We start from the raw sequence: 27,294 nt of genomic DNA on the forward strand, positions 1-27,294 counted from the left end.
ACCTTAAATATTAACTTTTAAACAGTGTTTTGTGTTTTAACCATGTACACCACCTTGATATCTTGGCAGTACAGATATACTTCTATAAAGGCATAAATATCTGGCTGCGAATATATCTGCATATGGGAATACAAGCTAGCTATTGATTGCATTCTTCCTTCAGGGAAGGAACTTTTTTTGTTTTGTTTTGCATTCTTGTTGGGTGGGGGGAAAATGTATGTGGTGATGTTTTGCTGGGTACCATGTGCTGCCACAACCCCAATTTCAATTTGCTCATTGCCTGAGCACAACTTAGTACAGTGATACCTTGGGTTACATACGCTTCAGGTTACAGAAGCTTCAGGTTACAGACTCCGCTAACCCAGAAATAGTACCCCGGGGGATAAGAACTTTGCTTCAGGATGGGAACAGAAATCGTGCTCCGGCAGCGCGGCAGCAGCAGGAGGCCCTATTAGCTAAAGTGGTACTTCAGGTTAAGAACAGTTTCAGGTTAAGAAAGGACCTCCGGAACGAATTAAGTACTTAACCCGAGGTACCACTATAATCAGCTACATTCGGAATGAAAAAGCGCTTTATATGCATTATAACACTGTGACACCAGATGGTGCTGTGGAGTCCCATCTTTCGCAAACACGATTTCCCTTGATGAAGTTTAGAACGTTTTAAACTGAAACACTTTTTTGATGTGTCTCAATCCAGACCTAGCCAGTTTTTTTTCGAGGGTGACTTCTTCTGTCAGCCCAAAGGAAGTGATGCAGCTGGCTTATTTTCATGGGTTGTTGCTGTTGTTTTTAAACAGCTTTTTTCTGCAGAATTGTATTAAAAATAAATTTGTATGATAAATCAGTAATAATCAAAATCTTTCTTCTTATTCCTCTTCCTCTTTACCTCTTTACCTTGTTTAGGCATAGAGCGGCGAATGCAGAATGTTCCCCAATATCCATGCTGGGAACCAATCGAAGTGTACTTTCGGTTTGAAGGGGAGATTTGCTACGAACCTGGAGTTAGCCTTACAACGAGATCGAGTCAATGAGTCTCAGCCACTCACAGCCCCTCTGGAAAAGGATAGCTGCCTAAAACAACCTCCCGATTTCAGCTACAGGCTTTATATCACCCGAGGCCTTCTCAGGAAGCCGCGAGGAAAGTCGAAAGAGCTGAAAAAAAAATCGCCCCCAAGCACGGTGCAGGAAGAGTTGCAGAGGATAAGGTCCAATTTATTTTTCTCCATCGTGGAACGCGAACAGGAACCCAAGATCATTACAAGGTTTCCCCACATGGGTCCCTACGAAGCCCAGCTAATGTTCGTGAAGATGGGAAAGTTCAAGAGCAGCAAATACCAAGATCCAAAACCATTCGACTATAGACAGGTAAAGGGAAGGATGAATTGAGATAGAGGCAACTGGAAAAGGGTGGCCTTTGGTGGGGAGGGGGATTGAGGCAATGCGCTGCACCAGGTGTGGGTAGACTACAAGGCTTCTGGAATCTACTTTGTGCTGCCCCAGATGTATTGGGACATTTATGCACAATCTGACTTTCAATACCGTTTACACAGTTTTGGGGTGGACATACTGCTTTGTTTCCAGTCAATGCATGTCCCATGACTTCTTGCTTAAAACATTTAACTTTTCATACTACAAATGTTCCGGGTTTGTTTGATTGTTTTCCTGCTTTCATTGTGCTGCAGCGCAAGACTGTCCCTCCAGACAGCAATAGTAACTAACACCAGGGAAGCTTCACAGAGCAACTAATAAAGCAAAATGACCTGGGGATGGTCCACAGCATAAATCTACCACAAATGCATTATTGTTGTGTCAATGGCATGTTGCAGAATAACCTGCAAACAACAACAACCAGCCAAGACGGACTGTTTGGGGTGGTTTATTTCTTTATTTGTTTTCACTATACGGTCGTACCTTGGTTCGCGAACACCTTGCGAGTTGAACGTTTTGGCTCCCGAACGCCGCAAACCCAGAAGTGAGTGTTCTGGTTGGCGAAGGTTCTTTGGAACCCAAACGTCCGATGCAGCTTCCGCGGCTTCCGATTGGCTGCAGGAGCTTCCTGCAGCCAATTAGAAGCCGCGCCTTGGTTTCCGAACGTTTGACTTCCGAGGTACCACTGGAGTTCTAAGATCTACAAGTTGGAGCCAAGTGTTTACACAGTGGCTCAGTCAGACAGATGTACATATAGAATTGAAAAAGGCTAAAGGGTACTTCTGAGAACATGCTTGGCCCAGTAATTTGCTTTTATCACCAGGGTGGGTTTCTCACAGAAATTCAATCCTGGTCTGTCCCCCACAAGTTTTCTTCATTTCAGCAGTGAGAGAGGCACATATTTTCATTTGATGCTTTTCTTAAGGAGCCAGACGTCAGAAACCCTTGCAATCTAACTCAACTCACCTAGAAATCTACCATTAAAGCTTAGTTTTCCTTCTGCCTTTACACATAGGGATTGGGGGGGGGGACAGGACTTGATTCCATTCTCCTCGAAAGGTGAACCTACCTAATTCACACTTCCCGAAATAATACATGAATCAAAACACAGCCATCCTTTGAAATTTGCATTTCTCCAAATTTTGCAGTGTGCTTCTTCGGCCAAGGAATATGTAAAAAAATGCATGTACTAGAGGAAAGCATGCATATAAAACCATGAAAGACAATAACATACAACAGGAATACTGCTTTGCAAAAATGTCAATATTGGGCAAAATTGTATGCTACAATGCTGATGAATTTTCACGAGGACTTAAAAAAAATAAACTAATGTGAAGGACCAAAATAAATATTAGAAAAATGAGAAAATGAGAGAACCCTAAATTGACAGTTTCACCTATCCCTAACTATATAACACAGAAGCTATATCATTTCTGTTTTGTGTGTCTATAACAGGCATAAGCAAACTGCGGCCCTCCAGATGTTTTGGAACTACAATTCCCATCATCCCTAGCTAACAGGACCAGTGGTCAGGGATGATGGGAATTATAGTCTCAAAACATCGGGAGGGCCGGAGTTTGCCTATGCCTGGTCTATAAAGTACACACACACACCAAGAAACAACACAAGCAATAGAATTTAGTGTCTCCACAAGATGGCACTATTGCAACAAATGCTTTGGTCAAATGAATTCAGTGATGTGGATCACATTTATCTTTTCCTTATAGTGTAGTTGGGTTATGTGGTTATATTAGCCTTTGAAAAATGTCTTTGAAGCCTCAGGGCTCTTCAGAAACTTTTTAAACATTAAGATCTTCATCTTCAATCATGGTACTCTGTTGGTGACTGGATTTTTTCATGAGACTTAAATTATTTTATAGAGGCACATTAATGTCCAATACAGCTATTTCTGGGGACACGGGTGGCTCTATGGGTTAAACCACAGAGCCTAGGACTTGCTGCTCAGAAGGTCGGTGGTTCGAATCCCCACGACGGGGTGAGCTCCTGCCAACCTAGCAGTTCAAAAGCATGTCAAAGTGCAAGTAGATAAATAGGTACCACTCCGGCAAGAAGGTAAATGGCGTTTCCGTGCGCTGCTCTGGTTCACCAGAAGCGGCTTAGTCATGCTGGCCGCATGACCCGGAAGCTGTACGCAGACTCCCTCGGCCAATAAAGTGAGATGAGCACCGCAACCCCAGAGTCAGCCACAACTGGACCTAATGGTCAGGGGTCCCTTTACCTTTATCTTATGTCTAATACAGCCATTTCTAATGCATTTCATTGTTTTTCTCCATTCAACCACAACACAAATTAACAGGTTAACCCTCCCTGTGGTATTAAAAAAAACCCCAATATCATTACTTTTATCACACCGAACATTTAAGGTTGCAGCTAGGACAGGAGGCCTTTCCACCTGGTCCTCAGGACTCTTCCTAGGTTTCGCCCCTTCCCAGGCCAAACCCCTCACTGGATCTGCACCCTTCTTGAGTGTTTTGCCTGGAGGATGCAGAGGTGTAGGGCAGTTCTGAGCTAGATGAACCAACAGTCTTCCTCAACAGAAGGCAGCTTCCTATGCCCATATGAGTGTTTCTGGCTGGCTGGAATATGTTCTTCAGCCCTTACTTCAATGAAGGACAGAGAAGGGTGCATGAATACGTGTAGGAAGTAGCCTACCATACAAAGGTAAACTTTAGATTAGTTGCTCTCCTACTTTCCCCTCTCATCTCATGTACCACTAGCATGCAGCAGGTTGCTTAAAAGAAAATGTGGCCCCAAGCAGAAATGGGTCCTCAGACCTGACTTAAAAGGTTTTTTCATTGAAAGACAACCCTGCTTATGTGGTCACATGTGAACCTTATGATATTAACAAAGGGCAGGTGTTTACTAGCAGAACCGGTTAAGAATGTGTATACGGAGATGAGGTGCTTTGAAAAGCTAAGATTAGCATTTCCTTACTAAACCTACTGGATAACTTATTCCTGCCTTAAACCAGGAAGTGACTGTATATTATTAACGACAGCTGTGTGTCTTCTGTTGACTTTTGAGAGCCTCAGAAGTTTACAAATCAGTTTTATTGATGTTAGCTGAGCAGTTTAACAACTGAGTATGTGGCAAGAAATGAGCTCTGTCCGGTTCCAGGATCACTTCTTGTTTGTTTATTTATTTTAGAGAATCTCAACCTTTTCAGACCCATGACCCACTTTTACCCCAAACATGCATTTGGAGACCTATTTCTTAGTCTTTTACCACATATTTGCAGTGCTCCTGTTGCCACCCACCTTAAATCAGGCTGCCACCCACTAGTTGAAGACTACAGTGGTAGTCTTATGGTTTATGAACTTAATCCGTTCCAGAAGTCTGTTCTTAAACCAAAGCATTCTTAAACCAAGGTGTGCTTTCCCATAGCAGCAGGGGACTCAGTTTACAAATGGAACACACTCAACAGGAAACAGAACATGTTCTGCTTCCAAGGCAAAGTTCGCAAACCAAAACACCTTCTTCTGGGTTTGCAGCGTTCTTAATCCAAGTTGTTCATAAACTAAGCTGTTCTTAAACCAAGGTACCACCTTAGTGCCGTAAAAGGACCCCGATGTTACCTCGAGACTGAAACACAACAATACAAAAAACCCCACCCCCAAAATCCACCCTAGTAACATAAATAAATAAAGCAAAATACGGGTTATAAGTCCATTAAAAACAGCAGCATGAAAGAAATGAAGAACAGCTCACTTATTAAAGCTATGTACACACTGTATATTTAAAACACATGCCTTCCCACCCAAAGAATCCTGGGAGCTGTAGCTTGTGAGTATGCTGGGAATTGTCATAATGTGAAAGATAAACTCCAGTTCCCAGGATTCTTTGGGGGGAAGTCCTGTGTTTTAAATGTGTGGTGTATATCTATCTGTATAGCCTTTGCTTTAAAAGTACAGTGCCACAGCAGGAGGTGAAAAAAGCTCGACAAACCTAAAAAAATTTAGAAGCATGGCAAGATAAAATAAAATAACCCTGTTTGCTATATCCACAAGGAAGTCGCTGTGAATGGGCAGTAAGAATGACAAGCGCCAAAGCATTGCTCCCAAGTTGTTTGCAGCAAATCCAGGTGTTCCCTCTCCATGTTTTTCCCTGTGCAGTATGAGCCAGATAGACCAAATTTTGTGACCAGCTATGCCAGAGACCCTCTGAATCTAAAGTTGAAATCCCAGTGTTTAAGCAAAGGTAAGTCCACGCTGATCTTCAGAAGTCGGTATGACACCCGTTTCGTGCATCAGAGGAACATTGAACATCATGTTCTCTCAGTAATATTTTGGATTGGGAAGTTTGTGTTGTGTTGTGTTGTGCTGGGCATGGGGTGTGGTGTGGGATGTGGCTCTCAAGACTCTCTCCAGGCTGCGCTTCCTCCTCCTGTTCCTGCTTTGCACCCTCCTTCCTTGGCTGAAATATGTCCTTGAAATCTGATAATGCTTCTTACTTACTTGGGTGGAGGATAGATAGGGGTGTATGAGTTGATACGCTATATACTGTCTAGCGGCCTACGGTATAATTGCGCTGGATAGCTCTGTTGGTTAGAGCACAGTGCTGATAATGCCAAGGTTGCAGGTTTGAGCCCCACATGAGACAGCTGCCTATTCCAGCACTGCAGGAGTTTGGACCAGATGATCCTCAGGGTCTCTTCCAACTCTAAAATTCTATGATTCTATAAAGGTAACATTAATGTCTGCTGCTCTACCAACTTTTGCTGCTGGCCCTGCCTCCCACAGGCCTGCAGCCCTCAGAAGGTTGCCCACAAGACAATGCGGCCCCCATAAGCTGAAAAGGGCTCCTCATCCCTGTAATAAATAATAGAATCGTAGACTCATGGAATTGGAAGGGACCCTGAGGATCATGTAGTACAACCGCCTGCTGACCAATCCTGGAAGTTAAAGAGGGTTGCAATTGGCTCCCAGTATGTTTCCGAGCACAATTCAAAGTGTTGGTGCTGACCTTAAAGCCCTAAACGGCCTCAGTCCAGTATACGTGAAGGAGCATCTCCACCCCCATCATTCACTAAGGTCCAGCACCAAGGGCCTTCTGGCAGATCCCTCACTGTGAGAAGTGAAGTTACAGGGAACCAGGCAGAGGGCCTTCTCGGTAGTGGTGCCCACCCTGTGGAACGCCCTCCCATCAGATGTCAAAGAAATAAACAACTACCTGACGTTTAGAAGACATCTGAAGGCAGCCCTGTTTAGGGAAGTTGTTAATGTTAGATGTTTTATTGTGTTTTTAATATTCTCTTGGGAGCTGTCCAGAGTGGCTGGGGAAACCCAGCCAGATGGGTGAGGTAGCAACAACAACAACAACAACAAATTATTATTGTTGTTGTTATTATTGTTAAACTCTGATAGTATTAATCTTCATTAAGCAGACATATTAAGTAGTTGGCCCTCACAACAGCCATTATTTCCTTCAGGGAACAATAGTATTAAAGGTTAGTTTCTGGCATATTTATAACACAAAACATTAATGCTAAGATTCTCATTTGACTGTTTATAACACTCAAAAGTCAACATATCATTACAAGCAGGTGATTGTGAAGCTTGACTAGGGCAGTCCAAATCTTCCTCTTTTGTTCGTATACCCCAGTTGAATTTTCCTTGCCATATTTGACCATGCTGTTGCCATTTAGCAGTGTGCTAGGTGCTCTGGAGAATGTGTAAGTGGCACTGATAAGACGCGTTCAGAACTGAACATCTACGCTAACTGGTTGTGATCTATGGAGCAGCAAACTCGGCAGAAGGCCGAACACCTGCTGTTGCATTTACAAAACTTCATGCGAATATGTGTCCACCTGTTAGGTAAATGGGATACAGAAAGCGGCACAGGTGTATGATGTGCCTGGTGCAACTCTGGCCGCTGATCCTTTATTTATTAAGATATACATGGCACTTGAGTATAAAAGCAAATAATTTTAATGTGGTTTGCAAAATGAGTAAAACAATGGAATTATCAGTAAAAAAAAAAGTTAAGAACAACTATTCAAAATATTTTTTTGGGGGGGGGGAACCCACCAATAAGCAAACAACAACAACTCCACCCCAGAATAAAACCTATATTGATGTTCTACCTATCTTGGTAGGCTTGCCTAAATGAAACTGTTTTACCAGGCACTGACTAGAATACAGAGAAGGCCCCTGGCTGTCCCCTAGTTACTTTAAATTTATATGTACGCTTTTATACTAAAGGTAATCGCCAGGCACTTTCACACCAGTAATCCAACATCGCACCCTTTAATAAATCTTCCCAAAATCTAGTAATAGTTACAGTGGCAGACATTGGGCTCTCAATTTTTTGTGTCACTCTGTGCAATGCTAAAAATTGGCACGCACAAACCCCCCCTCTCATGCTCCCTTCTGCATAGTTGTTGTGGCACCCCTTGCGGTTACTGGCACCCAGGGCAGCCAGACCAGTGTGGCTCCCCTAAAACTGGCTAGTTGCTTTGGCTGCAATACTATTAGTCCCACTGGCTCTTGTGGGACTTACTCCCAAGCAAACACCATAGGATTGTGCTGCATGCACTTTCAGATCCTTTCCCTTCAGCAGCAATGCACAATACGGATTCTGAGCCCAAACTGCCTTTTGTTTGCTGTCCCTCTTCAGTCCACGGACTCCATCCTCTCACAGAAGAAAAGGGGGGGCCCCGATCCAAGGAAAGATTCACCACCTGCTACAAGCCTCAAGAACTCAAGTGGGATTCGAAGTTACTTCTGCCAAAGGAGCCTTGGCCTACTAAACCTGTTTCCTTCACAGTTAGTACAACACTCCATAATTCCCTTTCCTTTCTTCGCATCTTCTTCCACTGAGCTCATATTTGGAATAGAAATCTGTGGGTGTTCTGAATGGTTGTTTTTTTTTTTAAAGAAAGTAAAATAAAATAAGGGCATTGCTTTGCTGGAGTACTTGGAAGTTTCTGCAAAGCTGATAGCTAGCCAGATTCTAACCTAAGGTGATATAATTAGAAGACAGGCTGTGGGTTGTTTTTTTAAATGTCTGTCTCATAAACAGGTTCTCACAGGTGGAAGATATTTGTAGGCCTGCTGCTATTTATAGTTTTGTTTGAAAACTGTAACTGTTTCTCTTGCAAAATGCCATGAATGACACTGTGTTGCTTTACGCCATCAGATATGGGGATACTTTGTAAAAAAAAATATTTTTTTTTAGAAAAAGCAAAATATATACTGTAGAACCTTGGGTACATTGGCTACATTGCAGGCTGAAAGGAACAGATTCACCCAGTTTTCCAGGGATCAGAAGCGACTTGGGCTTTCTGACAAATTATAGACTTTTCCTAATGAGGCATGAATGACTCTTGTGTTGTTTTAAACGGAAACAAGCCAGAGCCATTTCAGAATGTGGGAGGCGTAATTTTCCTGAGCTAGTCTTGGAGATTCAAATGCATGTTGGCAAATAGTGTAATAGCATATGTAGAATCTTGCCTACTGTTGATATCACTTGAGCTGCAAATGCTCTTAAATTATAAGCGCTAATATATGTGGAAGAAAATTCCATTGTAACCAGTAAGACTTCCATCTGATTCCCTGATATAGATATGCTGTATTGGGGATAAGGAACCTTTGACCCTTCAGATGTTTCCAGACTACAATTCCCATAATTCCTGAACTTTGGCCATGCTGGCCAGGGCTGATGGAATCCAAAAACCTCTAGATGACCACAGGTTCCCCATTGATGCCCCATATAGAATGCGGGGCCTCCCTGACATTGGGTGAGGATGCCCGTATGCACATGCAAAGTTTTGGATCGTAGCTATGAAGATATCAGTTAAGAATTTTTAGTCACTTTAGGGAACAACATACTAAGATTATGTCGTTTATGGTGAATGCTTGAATTTGTTCCTGCTTTGTTTAGATGCTACACAAAGTAGGTATAATCACAGATGCATGTATTCATGTGCCAGCATTTGCTGGGCAGCACAGAACCCAACTTTCTGATGTAGAACCTGGTTTAGCAACTTTTTAGAGCACATAGAAAATAATGGGCAGATATTTTTCTTGCAAAGCAGGGCCAGCCCACCTATGAGGCAAGGGGAGGTGACTGCCTTGGGTGGCAGAATTCACAGGGGCAACAGATCTGGCCTCCAAGGCATGCATTGCCCACTGCGGTGCGCTCCTTGGAAGCTGGGTCTGCTGCCTTCTTGGTAGCACCCCCCATGCCAACTCTATAGTGGTCTCTCTTGGCTAATAGGAGGTGCTGCTGTTCTCCTCCCTCCCCTAGGGAGGAAATAGCAAGGGCTGCCTTCTGGAGTCTCCTAGGCTCTGCATCTGCCTAGTGCAGGCATAGGCAAACTCGGCCCTCCAGATGTTTTGGGACTACAGTTCCCATCATCCCTGACCACTGGTCCTGTTAGCTAGGGATCATGGGAGTTGTAGTCTCAAAACATCTGGAGGGCTGAGTTTGCCTACACCTGGCCTAGTGTGATTCAGAGTGGGCCCCTCCGACCCACCATGATTCGCTGCTGGTTAGGTGCCCTGTACATTATCCTGTCCCTCCTGTAAGTTCAGATGTTTACTGCTGCCCCCAGCCTATGCTTTCTGTTATTTTATTTCTTCCTCTCTCTTTTTGTTCTTCTGTGTTCAGCTTGATTTTTTAAATTTAAAAAACACATGGCATATTTTTAGGCATTGTGCGAAATCATATCACAGTACAAATCTTGCCAGTCCTCTGTATGGATGATTGGATGAGGTGCTTCCTGTTGTTGTTGAAGGGACTTCAATTGCTTGAAACGAAGCACACATCATGGAGGCTTTCAGGAACTTCGGCTTTGCCAAGAAACTGCAGGAAAAATAGCGCCAAAACACAAACATGCCACCACTGTTACATAAATGGATTGCTAACACCCCAGTACGAACCATGTCTGCTCTGATGTAAACCCTGTGAATTCAGTGGGGCTTATTTCCAGGCAAATGGAGGATGACAGGGATGGTGTAAAACTAGTTTGCTCGCACCTACTCTCCCCAAACCCCTTTGCATTTTCATGTCAGGCATGTACTGAATGCCTGAAGGAGCGTCTACACCCCCATCACTCAGCCCGGACACTGAGGTCCTCCTCTAAGGGTCTTCCCTCACAGCTAGAAGTGAAGTTACAGGGAACCAGGCAGAGGGTCTTCTCAGTAGTGCCGTCCTCCCTGTGGAACACCCTCCCCTCAGATGTCAAGGAGATAAAGAATTTAGCAACTTGTAGAAGACATCAGAAGGCAGCCCTATATTGGGAGATTTTTAATGATTGATGTTTTTATTATGTTTTTAGATATGCTGCAAGCCACCCAGAGTGGCTGGGGAATCCCATCAAGATGGGCAGGGTATAAATAATAAAACAACTATTGTTGTTGTTGTTGTTGTTGTTGTTGTTGTTGTTGTTGTTGTTAGGCTATATCTGCTGAGGCCAGTGTTCCTCACAGGCAACCGCAGATATGTGAGGAGATAGGCCTGCTGGGGAAAGTTTTTTGACAGGCTCTCATCATATTTGGCAACTGTGAAGCACTAGCATTAAAAACACTTGAAACAGGCTGAGTACATATCCTCACTAGTAAATGGGTGTCTGTATGATATTCAATTTGGATGGGTATTCAATTATTGCAGCTAAAGCCTTTTTTGCCAGTAAATGTTATGTATCTTCCCTTCAGGCTATGCTTATGTTATAAAGCCTAGCTGCAGAGCAAGGCCCTTTCGTTTTAAGATGTTTGATATCTGTGAATCCCCTTTTGGTTAAAACCATGCCCGTCAGTAGTTTTCTTATATTGTTTTAATGATTTTGTCTTCAGAGGCACAGAAGCCAACGAGCTGCACACAGTGCCTTTCTGGAACGTGTAGAAGAAACGCTAAGCCAGCTGTGGTTGAAAGAGGTAAGTTGCCTTCATGAAATCTAGCAACCCAGTTTTAAAACAGTTTATTCCCCTCTAAGGAACTATTATGGTATAAAGTACAGAGAATACAGTGGTGCCTCGCAAGACGAAAAGAATCTGTTCTGTGATTCTCTTCGTCTAGTGGTTTTTTCGTCTTGCAAAGCAAGCCCTTTGACGGATTAGCGGATTAGCGCTATTAGCGGCTTTTAGCGGCTTATCGGCTTATCGGATCAGCTGATAAGCGGCTTAGCGGCTTAGAAAAGGGGGGGAGGGAAAAAAACCCGCAGGAACTCGCAAGACATTTTCGTCTTGCGAAGCAAGCCCATAGGAGATTCGTTTTGCGAAGCACCTCCAAAACAGAAAACTCTTTCGTCTAGCGAGTTTTCCGTCTTGCGAGGCATTCGTCTTGCGGGGCACCACTGTATTTAGACAACTCCCACCAGTTCCATTCAAGACACAGAGAGCCACAGGTTCCCCACATCAGGGGAAGAACTGAAGGAAAGTTAGGATAGAAGTTGTTGTGATGGCTAGTTGTCCTTGGGACTGTTCAGGTGGAAGGCTGGTAGATCAGCAGTAGGTAGAGTCAGAGCCAATGACAGGCACCTCCTGATTGGTTCTAAGTAAGAAGACAAGTGGATGGGGGCTGACTGAGGACAGACTGACCCTAATAGACTCACCCAACTTGCCCTAATGGATCAGCCTCCACTGAGAAGAAGTGAGCAACGTGCTCCAGGAACACACTTGCAGCCTTCATAAAGGTGAAGGTAAAGGGACCCCTGACCATTAGGTCCAGTCGTGACTGACTCTGGGGTTGTGGCGCTCATCCCGCTTTATTGGCCGAGGGAGCTTCCGGTATGTGTGGCCAGCATGACTAAGCCGCTTCTGGTGAACCAGAGCAGCGCACAGAAATGCCGTTTCCCTTCCCGCCGGAGTGGTACCTATTTACCTACTTGCACTTTGACATGCTTTTGAACTGCTAGGTTGGCAGGAGCAGGGACCGAACAACGGGAGCTCACCCCGTCACGGGGATTTGAACCTCCGACCTTCTGATCGGCAAGTCCTAGTCTCTGTGGTTTAACCCACAGCGCCACCCGCATCCCCCTGCAGCCTTCATGGGTCACGTAAATAAGGACATATGGAGAGCCCTGTGCATCGTGCCAGAGGCCCATCTAGTCCGGCTTCCTGTTCTCACAGTGGCCTTATAGGAATCTGGCAAGCCAGAACTGAGCACATGAGAACTTCCTCTTCCTGTGGTTTCCATTCAGAAGCATTACTGCCTCCAGCTGTGGAGGAAGAGGAACAAGCATTGTGGCTGGTTGGTAGCCATTTCCTCCATGAATGTGTCCGTTCCTCTTTTAAATCCTTCCAAGTTGGTGGCTACCACTGCCTCTTGTGGCAATGAGTTCCACAGCTGAACTGCACTCTGCGTGAAGCAGTGTACCATTTTATATGTCCTCAATCTGCCCAAATGTTGGCTTCATCGAATGCCCGTGAATTATAGCATTGTGTGTGCGAGAGAGAACGAAATTAGGCAGGCTTTCTAGATATGGATGTTGACCCTTTGTGACTTTTCCTCCCTGCTTTCCAGGCAGCCCAGAAGCAGGCCCAGGACAGAAGAAAAGCTGCATCTAGGCTGAGGCAGAAAACGCCAAGCACAGCTGTTTCCACTGAGAGCGATATTGAGATGCAGCAACAGGCCGGCAGGCAGCAGGAAAAAAGCCTGCAAAAAGGACGGCTCTCTCAGCCACCACCTATGGCAACACTGGGGTTGCAACTGTCAATGCATATAAAAGCAGAACCTTTGGGCTTCTTGCTGCCAAGTGGCGTTGCCCAGAGTGTCGAGGAACTGAGGTGCAAATAATGAGGGGGAGACCACAGAACACTCAGTAAATACCTAGACTGTATTATGCTCATTGCTGCTATTCTAGTGCCAGTAGGGTTCTGTATTGCAGGACGATAAATCTCATCCTCTCTTTAGCACAGTGAATGTAATAATTGTAAAAAATAATAATAATAAACAAACATACATACAAGTGCAGCAAGGGGTGGTTTTCTCTATATAATACACTCCCACATCTAATGGCACTCAGGAGTGTTTTGCTAAAAATGATAAAATCAAAACCACCAATCCGTATTCAAATAGGGGGAAATTAGCAATATATATATATATATATGTTAATACTGTGAGAATGAAGTAGAACTTCCTTTGGAGAAGACAAACTGGCCTGCTGCAGAATCTACACCGTGATGGTGTGAAAGCTCTGGGATAGCTCAGATTCCTGCATTGCGGGGGTTAAGTTAGATGACCCTCGTGGTCCCTTCCAACTCTATGATTCTACGAAGCATGTCTCACATGAGGTGCTTCACAACACCTGTACCAGTGTGGGGTAGAGAAACAGGCTTTGAGCACAGCAGAACGAGCAAACAGAAGCACACAGTATGTGAAATCAGAGGAACAGGCTAGAAACAGGTGAAAGTTGATGTGCCCTCACAGAATAATTTCACACAGGCTTCTGATTGCAACGATAGTTAATGGCTTCTGGAGCAGAATGGGCATCCTTCATCCCAACTAGGTATGCCTTTGAGGCATGAATTTGTGTAGCACATTCAGAGATTTGAACATGTTGTTTGATACAGCATATAAAGATGGGTTTGGATCAGATGCATTTGATATGCCCTACTTCATATGGGGGTTGGCAACCTTTTTCAGCGGGAGAGCTCTTCTTTACAGCCAACTTCCGAGAGTGGGCACATGCCCACACAGAAGGTGTGGCCAAAGCAAAGGTGGGTGTGGCTGAAGTGGGCGTGGCCACAGCTGTCACTCCAACACACCACACAGAAATGCAGGTGCATATGCACTCAGCCCATGCATGAGCACACAAGCAGGTGTGTAAAAGAAGTTCATGTCACATAAAGGCAATAGGATGCATGCATCTAAAAACAAAGGGGAAACGATCCTGCCACAAATGAGTGTTATCTGTCCCATGCGTATGGAAGCACACTGTAGACACAGCATTTGCCAGGCTGCTGAAAAAAATTCTCACAGCTCCATGAATGAGTATAAAGGTGGTTTCCCTGGAAAAGCACATCACGTGCGCCAAAAAGCTCTCACCCAAACGAAAGACTGTGTCAGCGGTTGCTGTTTGTCTCTAAGCCTCGAGTCCATTCAGTGCTTACTGCAGGGGAACAACAAAGATGTTCACAGTGTACGGTGCCGGATTTACATATAAGCTAAACAAGCTATAGCCTAGGGTCCCACTCTCTTGGGGGCCCCCAAAAAGTTTAAAGGGGGGGGAAACCATGGATGCACATTTCCGAAATATAAGATAAAAAAACAAAATAAAACCTACCTACAGCAACAGTGTTTTGTGTTGTGTAGGCTCCCATGATGTAAGTAATGCTCCTGCTAGCCTGCTCCCTAAAATATCACTGATTTGCTCATTTCTATATATAGGGTGCCTACATTCTGCATGGACTGGTTGCTTCAGTGACTACAGTATCATATGACCAGTGATCCAGAGCATATTTTCTACAGCGTTTATATTTGCTTACATGTAAGATTGGCTTGTTAAGAAATTGAACTGCATCCTTCTCATATTAATTCTTACAAGTCTGGTTGGTGAAGAATTGATGAAGCATTGAACGAAACAGATTGGTTATCCGGAAACTCTGTTCCGGCGATATTTGGTGACAGATTATGTATATATCAAACTTTTGAATTATTCTACTGCAACTGGGGAAGAAGATTTAGAGACTTTGGTTGTAATTTCTGATCATTTGTATTAGTCTATAATAGTGTTTAGTGCCATTGTTATTGTTATATTGTTCAGCTTGTCTATATTGCAACACAGGGGTCTGCTTACAGATGGACTGGTTGCATGGCAACATGTGCAAATGGCTTTAGATACCTATTAGGTCCATAAATTACCATATAGCATATATTCAACACAAAAAACAGCAAGAATTTGTTGTTGACAAAGGACAGCTGGACATATAAAGGGCCCCACTACCTTCAGTAGCTTAGGACCTCATCAAACCTAAATCTGGCCCTGACTGTATAGATTTTCTTTATTGAACTATAAAGAGCACTCAAGGTTCTTCAATGAAGATCACTTCATTCTTTTATTGAGCTGGTCTCAAAAAACTGTGTTGAGGACTCCCAGACTGCTGGTTTTGGGGGACATCAACATCCATGCCAAGGCAACTGGCTCTGGGGTTGCTTCATAGCTGCCATGATGACCACGGGGCTGCCCCACATTTCACCATTTGGCAGGCTATACTCTGGACCTACAACTGGGCACATGCTCAGAGTATTTCTTTTAAAAAAGAGCTCTCGGTTGTTTTTGCTGTAACACTCTTAAGGAGTGTAGAAGCAATCGTAAAGCATGAAACAGTGTGTGCTTCGCTCCCCCTCACGCACTCCCCCCACCCCAGCAAGACCATTAAGTCCAGGGTCTGAAATGATGTAGCTGCCCCAATGGAGATGACTGGTCAGCTTGTTACATGGACACATCACAAGTTGTCATGATCATCTTGTGCAATGGTCTTTGTGCCCCATTCAAAGTATTTTTTGTTGGCATTCATGACCCATGAGATGAGGCCTTAAATTCTTGCATGTATTTTTAACAGTACGAATGAGGTTTTTTAAAGACAAGTCACGTAGCTTTTTGGACCGATAATCCACATTTTTGACAGGGATCCTTGTTTGCTCTATTAGGCTTGTTACATAACTCTGAAAACGGCGGTAGTTTTTCTCTCTCTTTCTAACGTCAAGGCAGCTTCCTCTTGTTCCCTGGAGTCAAAATAGCCATCAGAAACAGAACAGGAATTTCCTTGTGTTTTGGAGATGTGCTTATTAATATCTGGAAACAGGAACCATCTAAAGCTTTGATGCAGAATGGATCTTCCTTAGCACTGGAAAGCTTTTAGGCAATGTTGCTTTGCCCACTCTTTAGCATACAATGCTTGCTTCTCTCAGGACCTTAAAACATGTTGGAGGGTAGGAAGTAAACACTCTTTTCCTTTCTATTCCTAGAAGACAGAGCCAGATCTTCTGTAAATGCCACTCGAGACAGTTTGGAAATAGACCTGTCCCTCTCGCCTCTGATCCAATTTGCTTGACTGTCCTTGTGAGGCCTTGATCCCTTTGAAATCAGTTGAAAGACCAAGCGCTGAGTTTAATGGAATTTGAATCTGTCCTTTCCTTTGCAAGACAGAGCTGTAGAACAGTTCATTTCCTGTCTTGTTCAAATGGAAACACAATAATTGAAAGTTTGCAGAGGGCTTTTATAGCAAGAGAGGCTCCTGGGCTCTGAAGCAGTTTGGCATTGTTGTGCATGTCTTGTCTAAACTCGCTGTTGACATCCATTTTGCAAAATACTATGGGAAAAGCCGTTGCGTGTCGAGGTCCCCAAGCCACCCCTCAAAACAATTCACAATCCACACATAATTTTTGTTTAAGGTTTTTGGCATAATTTTGGCCACAACTTTATTAAAATACATAATCTGTGAGTGGTCGCTTAGGCATTGGTTAAGACTATCTGTCCCCCCACCTGGGACAGAACTGACTTCTGAACTCCCTCGGAAGCCAGTGAAGGGAAAACAATATTGGGGAGCAATGGAGCTGAGTCACAGGCCCTCACCGCTCACCCAACCTGCTCCCCTGGGCTTGCCGGCCCTGGTCCCATTTCAGGGATTGGACGAAATCGTGGCAAGCCCCTGGATTCCTTTAATGGAATTCCCTTCCACACCACCATTGGAGGGGCAGGCCCAGCCTATCTGTTATGTACTGATTTGAATAGGATCCAAACTGCAGCAGTCTGATTGGTCCTAGAACAATAGGATCCAAACTGCAGCAGTCTGATTGGTCCTAGAACAATAGGATTCAGAATGCAGCAGTCTGATTGGTCCTAGAACAATGCAGCAGTATGATTGGTCGGCAGGAACCACCCAATCATGCTGCAGATAGAAGTGAATCCACAACCTGATTGGCCTACAGGAGAATTCCGGAATTAGTCAATCATGTGCAGCCCATTGTGTAAATAATGTATATAAGCAGATACTTTAAGGGGACTTTCATTCTTCCTCCTCACTACTATGAGCTGAATAAAGAGCATGAAATCACTTTGCGACCCTGAGTATATTTCACTATCCTTACCCCTCCTCCAACCAATTTTATAACCAATGCCTAACTGAAACCTTACAAGTTGTGACGAATTGCTAAGTAGTAGGCAAAAACCAAATGGCACCAGCCAATCAGCCAAATGGACAAAAATCCTACTAGCCCCCTGCCCCAATGGCAGACAACCCCATGACAGGCATAGCAAGGTCAACTGGAACTCAGGGCGGGCGGGCGGGTGATCCAATACACTCAGCGAAAGGGAAAGCAAAAGCTGAGTGCCCCAATATTTAAAGCCTTTGGTCCCACCCACCACATTGCAACATGCAATTAGCCTCAGCAACCTGGCCATTCAATCGTTGCCCCAGGCCAGCTCCCCTTTACCTGCCTGGCAACAGAGGGTTGGGTTGGCAGACCCCACCGCAACACGTGCTCTCATTTTAGGGAGAACACGCTTTGCAAAAGAAGAACTGGAAATAAATTAGGTGGACTTTGTACAGTTGCAGTTTATCCTCACCAGCCATTCTGATTTCTGCTCGGTAGAATATGAAACACGATTTTAATTCTGGCCACTTAGCTTGTAAAGATGGTTACATCATAACATGATCATGAGTTTTAATCACAGAACAATGCAAGTGCTCTAAATAGCTTGAGGGTTGTCTCAGCTGCTGCTTAATGTTCTGCTAACATTGGATTCTTGGATTTTGAGACAGTCAAGGGGAGCTGTACTGAAGAAAACTCAGTTTGCTATTTGTTTATACAGACTAGATGCTTCTCACTCCTGTGGTTTTCTTCAGGCAGTGATGGCAAGTTAAAGGGAAGTGTCTATTTAAAGAATAATAGAATCATAGTTGGTAAAGATCACGCCTTTCGCACATTTGTTCAGTGAGAGACAAACTGTGTGGTGTAAACAAAATGTTGGAAAGTAAAGGTGAAAATGTTCTGTGGTGTACTGTGTCGAGCGGGAACAAACTATGAGGGGTTTATTTGTTTATTAAATTTATATCCCATCCCTTCTCCAAAGGAACTCAAAGAGCAGGGAGAGGACATATCACCCAGCAAAGCAGAGCTTTCCAGGTGCTATTAAATTTCATGTTAGAAGTACATGTGAAAAGGATCCAGTGGTCTTATCATAAGTCAACAAGCTTAACATGAGTCTACAGTGTGATGCAGCAGCAAAAAAGGCTAATGCTGTTGTTGTTGTTTTTTAAAAAAGCTAATCCCACTCTGTTCTGCTTTGGTCAGGCCATACCTGGAGTACTGTGTCCAGTTCTGGGCCCCACAGTTTAAGAAGGATATTGTGCAGAGGAAGGCAACCAAGATGATCAAGGGTCTGGAAACCAAGCCTTATGAAAAACCGTTGAGGGAGTTGGGTATGTTTAGCCTGAAAAGAAGAGACTGAGATATGATAGCCATCTTCAAATAGCTAAAGGGCTGTCACAGGGAAGGCTAGGACACAAACAAATGGCTTCAAGTTACAGAAAGGAGATTCTGATTAAACATCAGGAATAACTTTCTGACAGGAAGAGCTGTTCAACTGTGGAACAGACTCCCTCAGGAGGTGGTCGACTTGGAAGTTTTCAATAATAATAATAATAATAATAATAATAATAATAATAATAATAATTTTTTATTTATACCCCACCCTTCCCGGTTCAGAAAACCAGGCTCAGGGTGGCTAACAACAAATTTAAAACACTTAATTGATGCAACAAAAAACAGCATAAAATGCAGTATAAAACATGAATAACAATAAATTCAGAATTCAAAAATCAATTTAGGGGGGAAATCCATCCAATAAACATTAGATGATCATCAGGGCTAGCTGGCTAAATTAGTCCTATTTGGACCAGCGAGGAGACCAGGGGAGAATTAGCTGTGGGATCCCAGAGCGGATAATCTTCATAAAAAGGGGAGAGGGAGGGAGGGAAGGGGAATAGAAGATCAGGCTAAGTTCAAATTGAAAGCCAGACAGAATAGCTCTGTTTAAACAGATGGGATGACCATCTGTCATGGATGCTTTGGCTGAGATTCCTGCACTGCAGAGGGTTGGACTCGATGACCCTTGGTGTCCTTTCCAACTCTACAATTCTATGAATGTATGATTCTGTGATGCCATTCACTTCAGCAGGGATTGTTTATGAAAAGACCCTGTGGATTGTATCTCATGGAGTCTGGCTGCTCTGGATTTTTGTATGGTGAAGTTGTTGGAATCGAAGTGACATCACTATACATTATGTCACTATACACTATACATTCTGCGAAAATACAAAACTGACCCCTGTTACCTCAGCACTGTGGATCATTTAGGACACGATTAGGCAATGTGGCACCCTTCAGATGTTGTGGACTATGACTCCTAATCAAACCTGACTATTGACCATGCTGGCTGCAGTCCAGAACATCAAGGAGGCACCATATTGGCTACCCCACACTTAGAGTCACTCAGAATAATAGTATCATAGAGTTGGAAGGGACTCAAGGATCATCTAGTCCAGGAGTCAGCAAACTTTTTCAGCAGGGGGCCAGTTCACTGTCCCTCAGAGCTTGTGGGGGGCCAGACTATATTTTGAAGAAAAAAATGAACGAATTCCTATGCCCCACAAATAACCCAGAGATGCATTTTAAATAAAAGGACACATTTTTACTCATGTAAAAACATGCTGATTCCTGGACTGTCCGTGGGCCAGATTTAGAAGGCGATTGGGCTGGATCCGGCCCCTGGGCCTTAGTTTGCCTACCCATGATCTAGTCCAACCCTGTGCAATGCATATCCCACACACTTCACTCATTACAAAACCCCTCCACAAGAGGCATTTCTGTGGACATGTGGAAATTGTAAGGACAAGTTGGGAAAGTAGAATAAACACATGTCTATGCAACTTTAGTGTTTCCTGTGTGAAGACATGGACTGCTTTGGACCTAAACTCCTGCCCAGATCTGTTAAGAAACTTTCCTCTGGCCCCTCCAGCTCTTCACTGCTGCCTTTGAACTTATCTCTGCCTCCTTCCTGTTTGGGACTACACTGCTGGATAGCTCTGTCGGTTAGAGCATGGTGCTGATAATGCCAAGGTTGCAGGTTCAATCCCTGTGTGGGACAGCTGCTTATTCCTGCATTGCAGGGGGTTGGACTACTAGATGATCCACAGGGTCCCTTCCAACTCTAAGATTCTATGATTTGCTTTTGTCCCACTAGGATTGACAGCCAGCTCCCTCTGGTTCTAGAAACCCAATGTCTTTGGAGCCTGACTTGACAAGGCCTCACAGCCTACAAACTTGTTGTTCAGTGTGTGTGTGCGTGTGTGCGGTTTTTAAACACACTTCCTCTTTTGATAACACATAAGAGGACACCTATACAGTTCCAAGCAACCTCAGGAAAGATCAGACCTGGAGTGCATGGGGAACCCTTTGACCAACTATCAGAAAGCTTTCTCCTTTTCCTTTTCCACCACTGACCAAAAGATTGCAGTCCCATCCGTGGCTCATTTGACAGCCTGTTATTAGGGCCACGTGACTTACAGGCCAACACACCTGCTGACCAGTAAATCCCTTTCCCCATTTCCCCCATTAAAAGCAGGAAGAATACATAAATGCTTCCTTGTGCAATTCTCTGGAGGGAGTAGCTCTTAAAGGCATTTGTAAACCCAAAGCCCCATAACCTGCTCTGAATGACCTTAATGTTCCGCTGCGTATGCAAACAGTGGCCATTAATGAGCACAGTCTAAAGTAACTCAGGAACAGTGACTCAATCTGAAGCATATAATGGTGTTTTTGAAGAGTATAATGAGCAATAGTTGGCTTAAGTTTAGATTATAAAGCAGTGAGAAAAATAAGGTAAAAGAAATGACAGATACAGGCAATTCCAGGTTTAAATGCAAGCTAGACTCTTAATGAGAACATGCGTTAAGCCCAGTATTTAGCAGTGACTTTTATTTTGGGGATCTCTCTATAATCAGAGTGAGAAACAGATCATAAAAAAACAACTTTGAGCTCCTCCAAAGCTTATATGGAGGTAAGATTTATTGAGCATGCATTCTGATCTGCCTTCCCTTCTGTGACTTCTCACTAGTCATCCCGTGCTTCACTTTCCTAACCGTAAAAAGTTCAGGTTACTTTAAGAAGCACATTTGTTGCACCAGGGCAAAAGAGCACTCTAATCCACCTAATTTCCAGGATGCACTTGAATCTGACCTGCAAAATACTGACAGTTTGAAGGCAGTCATAATACGTTGTCAATGATGGAGATACAATAGGAACAGAAGGCCAACTGATAGGACCATCCTGTTGTTGTCAGCATGTGGCATGTCAGGACCTGCGCTGAGTTTGCCACATAGCAAAAGCAGTCATCGGATGGATTGTTAGGCAATGAGTTTGCAATGCAATGTTTCCCAAGTAATTTCCAGTCTACTCTGAGCATATCTTTAGTCATTTAAAAAACAACAACCCATAATCTACTCTTGACAACTTCAGTATTTGCCTACATATGCAAGTAAAGGTAAAGGGTAAAGGGACCTCCTGACCATTAGGTCCAGTCGTGACTGACTCTGGGGTTGCGGCGCTCATCTCGTTTTATTGGCCAAGGGAGCCGGTGTACAGCTTCCAGGTCATGTGGTCAGCATGACTAAGCCGCTGCTGGCAAACCAGAGCAGCGCACGAAAACACTGTTTACTTTCCCGCCAGAGTGGTACCTATTTATCTACTTGCACTTGACGTGCTTTCGAACTGCTAGGTTGTCAGGAGCAGGGACCGAGCAACAGGAGCTCACCCCGTTGCGGGGATTCAAACCGCCGACCTTCTGATTGGCAAGTCCTAGGCTCTGTGGTTTAACCCACAGCGCCACCCGCATTCCGCACATATGCAAGTAGTGGGCTTTAATTGTCTGTCTAAAGTATCTCAGGAATGCCTGAAATACAGTGTTTCTAAAAAGTAAAGTGAGCTAAGGCAACCAGGTAGTTGCTCTACAAGCTGAGAGAGTGATGAATCAATTAAACAACCATTTCACTAAACACCGAACATAGCCTAGACCCGCTCAGTCTTGATATTTGCCACGGTTGCACCAACTGGTGTGAGACTGAAGCATTTTTTAGGGTGCAGCAGTGCTGATACACATACTGTTTTGAGGGTACCCAGGCACTTTGGTGGGACACGTAAGAGGAACCAGCCTTCCCCTTTTCTGTCACATTCTTCTAATAACTTGTTAAGAGGATGTTGTGGGAAAGTGGGGTTGTTGTTTTTTTTGCAAATGTAGCAATCAGCAATTGAGAGATCTTCAAAGCAGAGCTTCCTTTTTCTCAGATCTTAATGGCATCTATTGAGTGCTGGCACCTGGCACCGCTTTCAGGTGAGAAACTTCAGCTTGGTAAAGAAACGAAAACCTTTGAAAGTTCTGCTGCACACAAAATCCAGGGCTTTCTTTCAGCAGAAACTCGACACCTCTCAGGTGAGCACCATTGCCATTATAAGGGAACAAGGGAGGTGTTCATGGTTAGTTCTGGCATCCTTCAGTGTGTCCATTGGAAAACAGATGTAGGTGGTCCTGGCAGTGAAAGGTGTATCCACACCTGCCTGATAATATGTTATGGTTACCAGACATTCCCATTTCCCAGGGACAGTCCCCAGATTTACAAATCTATCCCCTGACAAAATCCATCCCCGTAATGTCACCGGATTTCATTTAATGCAGGTATGTCCAAAGTCCGGCCCGGGGGCCACTTGTGGGGATTGTAACAAAAACACTGGGGCATAATTTGAATAAAAGAGGGCCTGGTATCTGGTGGGCAGACCAAAGCACTCGTCAGGAGAGCTATGAGATTCAGGTGAGGGTCAATCCCAGCAGGTATATTACAGGAAGAAACAGCCTGCCCAGGCCTGCCGCCTGCCCAAGACATATTGAAACTGGCACAGTTGATGCAAAAATGAAAGTATGGTAGTCAGCAGTTAAAGACACCCACTTTCTCCAGCATGAAACAAACTTAGTTAGCATATGCAGCAGATGGTTGCTAAGGTCTGGCAGTGGGGGCAGGGGTCATATGGCATGCCAGTTTCACAATATTAGTAGCTAACAGAACTGGTGCAAACCAAACTGCTTATTCAACAACTTAGCATATGCGGGGGTGGGGGGAACTAAACACTTATAAACAAGTATTATAAATGCTGGATTACCACAGGTAGGATATTACCAGTTTAGAAGACACAAAGCAGTCTAAAAGACTCTATGTGGCGTATAGTCTAAAGAATATTACATTAAAACAAAATATTAAAACACAACCTAAAACTAGCAACCACACCCACCCTTGCAGATGGCAGGATTAAGAATCAATCATGAATGAAAGAAGCTTGTTGAAGATAAGCCTGAACGATTCCAGATCAAGAAAAACTACATTTTTGCCTTCCAGACGGATTAGCGGGTATGCAGCCTAAGTTGCTGAGTAAGCATTTTGTTCTGCATTGATATTGTTCGCTAGCAAATATTGTTAACAAGCATCTTACTTCCTTCTTTTATATCCAAATACGTAGCTTTCCGTGACCTTTGTTCCTGCAGCTCCGCCACCCTCAGCCAGCTGAAGGTCTACTTTTCTCAGTCTGTGTTTCCTACCCCTTATGCTTCAAACTGCCTCTGAGCTCACCTCGTGCGATGTCGTCTCTCGCTGTTCTTTCAGATCCCGGCTCAAAACCCACCTGTTCCATTAAGTGTTTTGTTTCAAACCAATACTGTTAGCTGCCAATATGGTCAGTCAAACTCTTCTTTGACCCCTGAACTTAGCAAGCAAAGCATCTCATTTGATTTCCTAGCAAGCTGCATATGCTGTCTTAGATTTCTCCCCCTTCTTTTAATACCGGAGAAAAAGTGGAAGGTTCTTTAATTTAATTGCTGAGTACAGCACTTACATTTTTGTGCCCAGTGTGCCAGTTTCATTATTGGACAGGGGTAAAAGGCACAATTTTGCTGTGGTGTGTTAGATACCTAGGATGGCTCTAGTTCCTCTTACTGGTGAATCCCAAAGGGCTGATCTTGTGAGTCTGTTGCAATAAACACGCACAGGGTCCCTTGGCATTTCAAGAAGTTGGCTATATGCAACCTGAGTATAGGCCACCCCCATCCTATTAATCTTTAGAGTGCCACAGGGCTCGGGGTGTGTGTGCGTGTGTGTATTTTCTTCTATCAGTCTCCTGTCCTTTGCTTTGGGCCAATATTTAACAGGTGCAAAAGTAGGGGGGGAAAGGATTCATTGCACTCAGAACTCTCTATGTTTTAATTGAGCACGCTGCTGAGATTGATCACACTGGGGTTGTTGGGTGTTTTTTAAAATTGTAACTTGTACATCACCTTGACATGAGAGTGTGGAAGGCGATAAACTTAATTAATTTATATTAATAACCATCCTCCTCAACACCTCTCTTATCTGATCCACTCTTGCATGGTGAAGCCAAAGCTGCAATCCATTCTCAAACTGATATACTATACGGTGTTGAATAACCCACTTTAGACATATCATTCAATCAAGGCAGATAACAAACAAACAAACAAGATGGGAAAATAAACTGTCAGCAACCATGTACCATTTCCTCAAGGCTGCTGCTGATCCTGGGGACACACTCTCACTTCATGTAGAGGCCTGGCTGTAATAATAATAATAATTTATTACTCATACCCCGCCCATCTGGCCGGGTGTCCCCAACCACTCTGGGTGGCTCCCAACAGAATATAAAAAACACAATAAAACATCAAACATTAAAAACTTCCCTAAACAGGGCTGCCTTCAGATATCTCCTAAGTCAGATAGTTCTTTATTTCCTTGACATCTAATGGGAGGGCGTTCCACAGGGCGGGCTCCACCACCGAGAAGGCCCTCTGCTTGGATTCCCTGTAACCTTACTTCTTGCAGTGAGGGAAGCACCAGAAGGCCCTCGGAGCTGGACCTCAGTGTCCAGGCTGAATGATGAGAGTGGAGACGCTCCTTCATGGAAAGCAACAAACTGCTTTCGACATGGACTAGCTTCCCACAAAAATAATTCAACCTATAATTCCCTGCAATATACATTGTAATGGGGCGAGTGTGGAGCCTCAGTGAGTGAGGAAGGGCCATAGCTCAGTGGCAGAGCCTTGCATGTAAGCCCCAGATTCAATCCCTGGTATGGCTTGGGAATATCCTCCATCAGAAACCCTAGAGAGCTACTGCCAGTCAGAGTATGCAATACTGAGCTAGGTGGACCTTTGGTACACCCTATACCTTCCAAGAGGGACACGGGTGGTGCTGTGGGTTAAACGACAAAGCCTAGGACTTGCTGATCAGAAGGTTGGCGGTTCAAATCCCTGCGACGGGGTGAGCTCCCGTTGTTCGGTCCCTGCTCCTGCCAACCTAGCAGTTCAAAAGCACGTCAAAGTGCAAGTAGATAAATAGGTACCACTCTGGCGGGAAGGTAAATGGCGTTTCCGTGCGCTGCTCTGGTTCGCCAGAAGCGGCTTAGTCATGCTGGCCACATGACCCGGAAGCTGTACGCAGGCTCCCTCGGCCAATAAAGTGAGATGAGCGCCGCAACTCCAGAGTCGGTCATGACTGGACCTAATGGTCAGGGGTGCCTTTACCTTTACCTTATACCTTCCAAGCATGTCCAAAACACATTCTTTCCCTAAGAAGATGGTAGGTACTGTAGTTTGTCAAGGGCTGATGGGAATTGTACCTCAGTGGGGGATAAAACTACAGGGCCCGGAATTCTTTGAAAGGGGAAAATGTCCTTCAGGTTTGCTTTAATAGCATGTACACAACCTTGTGTATAATGTATAAACAGATATGTTGACTTCCTGTTTCCCTTTATCAACCTTGCCCTGCCTCTCTTCTCACACAGGAATACCACTGTACTTTTGCTCTGTCCCCTGAATCTGGCACAACCACCAGAGTTGGCACTGCTTCACCAGGGCAGTGTAAAATTTATTAAAGTGTGTGCATTTCTGAAACAGATAGATGAAGGAAGAGTTTTCTCCAGTTGCAAATCCACCCGGGATCCTTTCCTCACCAGCTCCTCAAAGGCAGAGGAAAGGGAAGCACGCTGTGCATGCTCAGAGACTTTAAAAACTTATTTTTTTACATATTTAAGGAATGACGTCCCTGGCCCTTAAAACTGGAGAAAGAAATGGCCCCGACAGCTTTATATAGATTTGTAGACAGGCGTTGGCTGGAACTGCTGTAAGAATGAATCGCTTCCAAAGAGGAGAGAGAACAAGGCCGGGATTGAGAGGAGAGCTGAGCAGCACTTTGGAGGTTTTCCTGCGGTTCCTCGACGCACAAGCGGCCTTTGAGCAGCAGCAGCAGCTCCTGCCCTCCGCGCGCCCTCGCCTTGCCATAGGTGCGCTTGGGGCTGGGCGCAGCGAGGCCTCTCCTGGCCGCCCCGTCGGCTCTGGGGAGAGAGAGATACAACCGCAAGACCCGCCTCTCGGGGAACTGACAGGCCTCGCCCCTTGGCTGTGCAAACGCAGCGCTCGTGCCATAAAACAGGGGAGTTGCAGCGCCGGCTTCGCAAACTCCGTCCGGCTGCGTAATTGCAAAGTGGGTTTAAAGCTCGTGCGCTTTTACGCTCAACTTTGGGCCACTTCGGGAAGGACTTCGCTGGTTGACATCGGGGCAGGAGGAGCATCGATGGCGCCCCCAGAGCTGTACCACAAAGAGTTCGCCAGTGCGGGCCACCGGGCTGGGCTGCAGATCTGGCGGATCGAGAAACTGGATTTGGTGCCGGTGCCCGAACCGCTGCACGGCAACTTCTACGTGGGCGATGCCTACTTGGTGCTGCACACGGTCAAGAGGAGCAACGCCACCTTCTACAATCTGCACTACTGGCTAGGTACGGGACAGCG

At 44.6% G+C, this 27,294-nt stretch overlaps 2 protein-coding genes across 10 annotated transcripts in view; both read left to right on the top strand.

The window, feature by feature from the left end:
• The window catches only part of LOC310689928 (uncharacterized protein C7orf78), a 45,563-nt gene extending 32,210 nt beyond the window's left edge, over positions 1 to 13,353 (top strand). For all 9 annotated transcript variants that reach the window (XM_083468506.1, XM_083468505.1, XM_083468504.1 and 6 more), the window contains 5 exons: positions 906 to 1,367; positions 5,564 to 5,648; positions 8,067 to 8,215; positions 11,246 to 11,326; positions 12,915 to 13,353. In XM_083468506.1, the coding sequence (XP_083324632.1) occupies positions 927 to 1,367; positions 5,564 to 5,648; positions 8,067 to 8,215; positions 11,246 to 11,326; positions 12,915 to 13,187 (1,029 nt within the window). In that variant the 5' untranslated portion in view covers positions 906 to 926 and the 3' untranslated portion in view covers positions 13,188 to 13,353. The remainder of the gene's footprint in view (positions 1 to 905; positions 1,368 to 5,563; positions 5,649 to 8,066; positions 8,216 to 11,245; positions 11,327 to 12,914) is intronic.
• Positions 13,354 to 26,319: 12,966 nt separating this feature from the next.
• Positions 26,320 to 27,294, top strand: part of SCIN (scinderin) — a 49,463-nt gene continuing 48,488 nt past the window's right edge. Inside the window, exon 1 of the mRNA XM_083467974.1 lies at positions 26,320 to 27,281. Coding sequence (XP_083324100.1) covers positions 26,636 to 27,281 — 646 coding nt within the window. The 5' untranslated portion in view covers positions 26,320 to 26,635. The remainder of the gene's footprint in view (positions 27,282 to 27,294) is intronic.

Source organism: Podarcis liolepis, assembly GCF_965112155.1.
Source record: "Podarcis liolepis genome assembly, chromosome: 12".
In the NCBI taxonomy this organism is placed as follows: domain Eukaryota; kingdom Metazoa; phylum Chordata; class Lepidosauria; order Squamata; family Lacertidae; genus Podarcis; species Podarcis liolepis.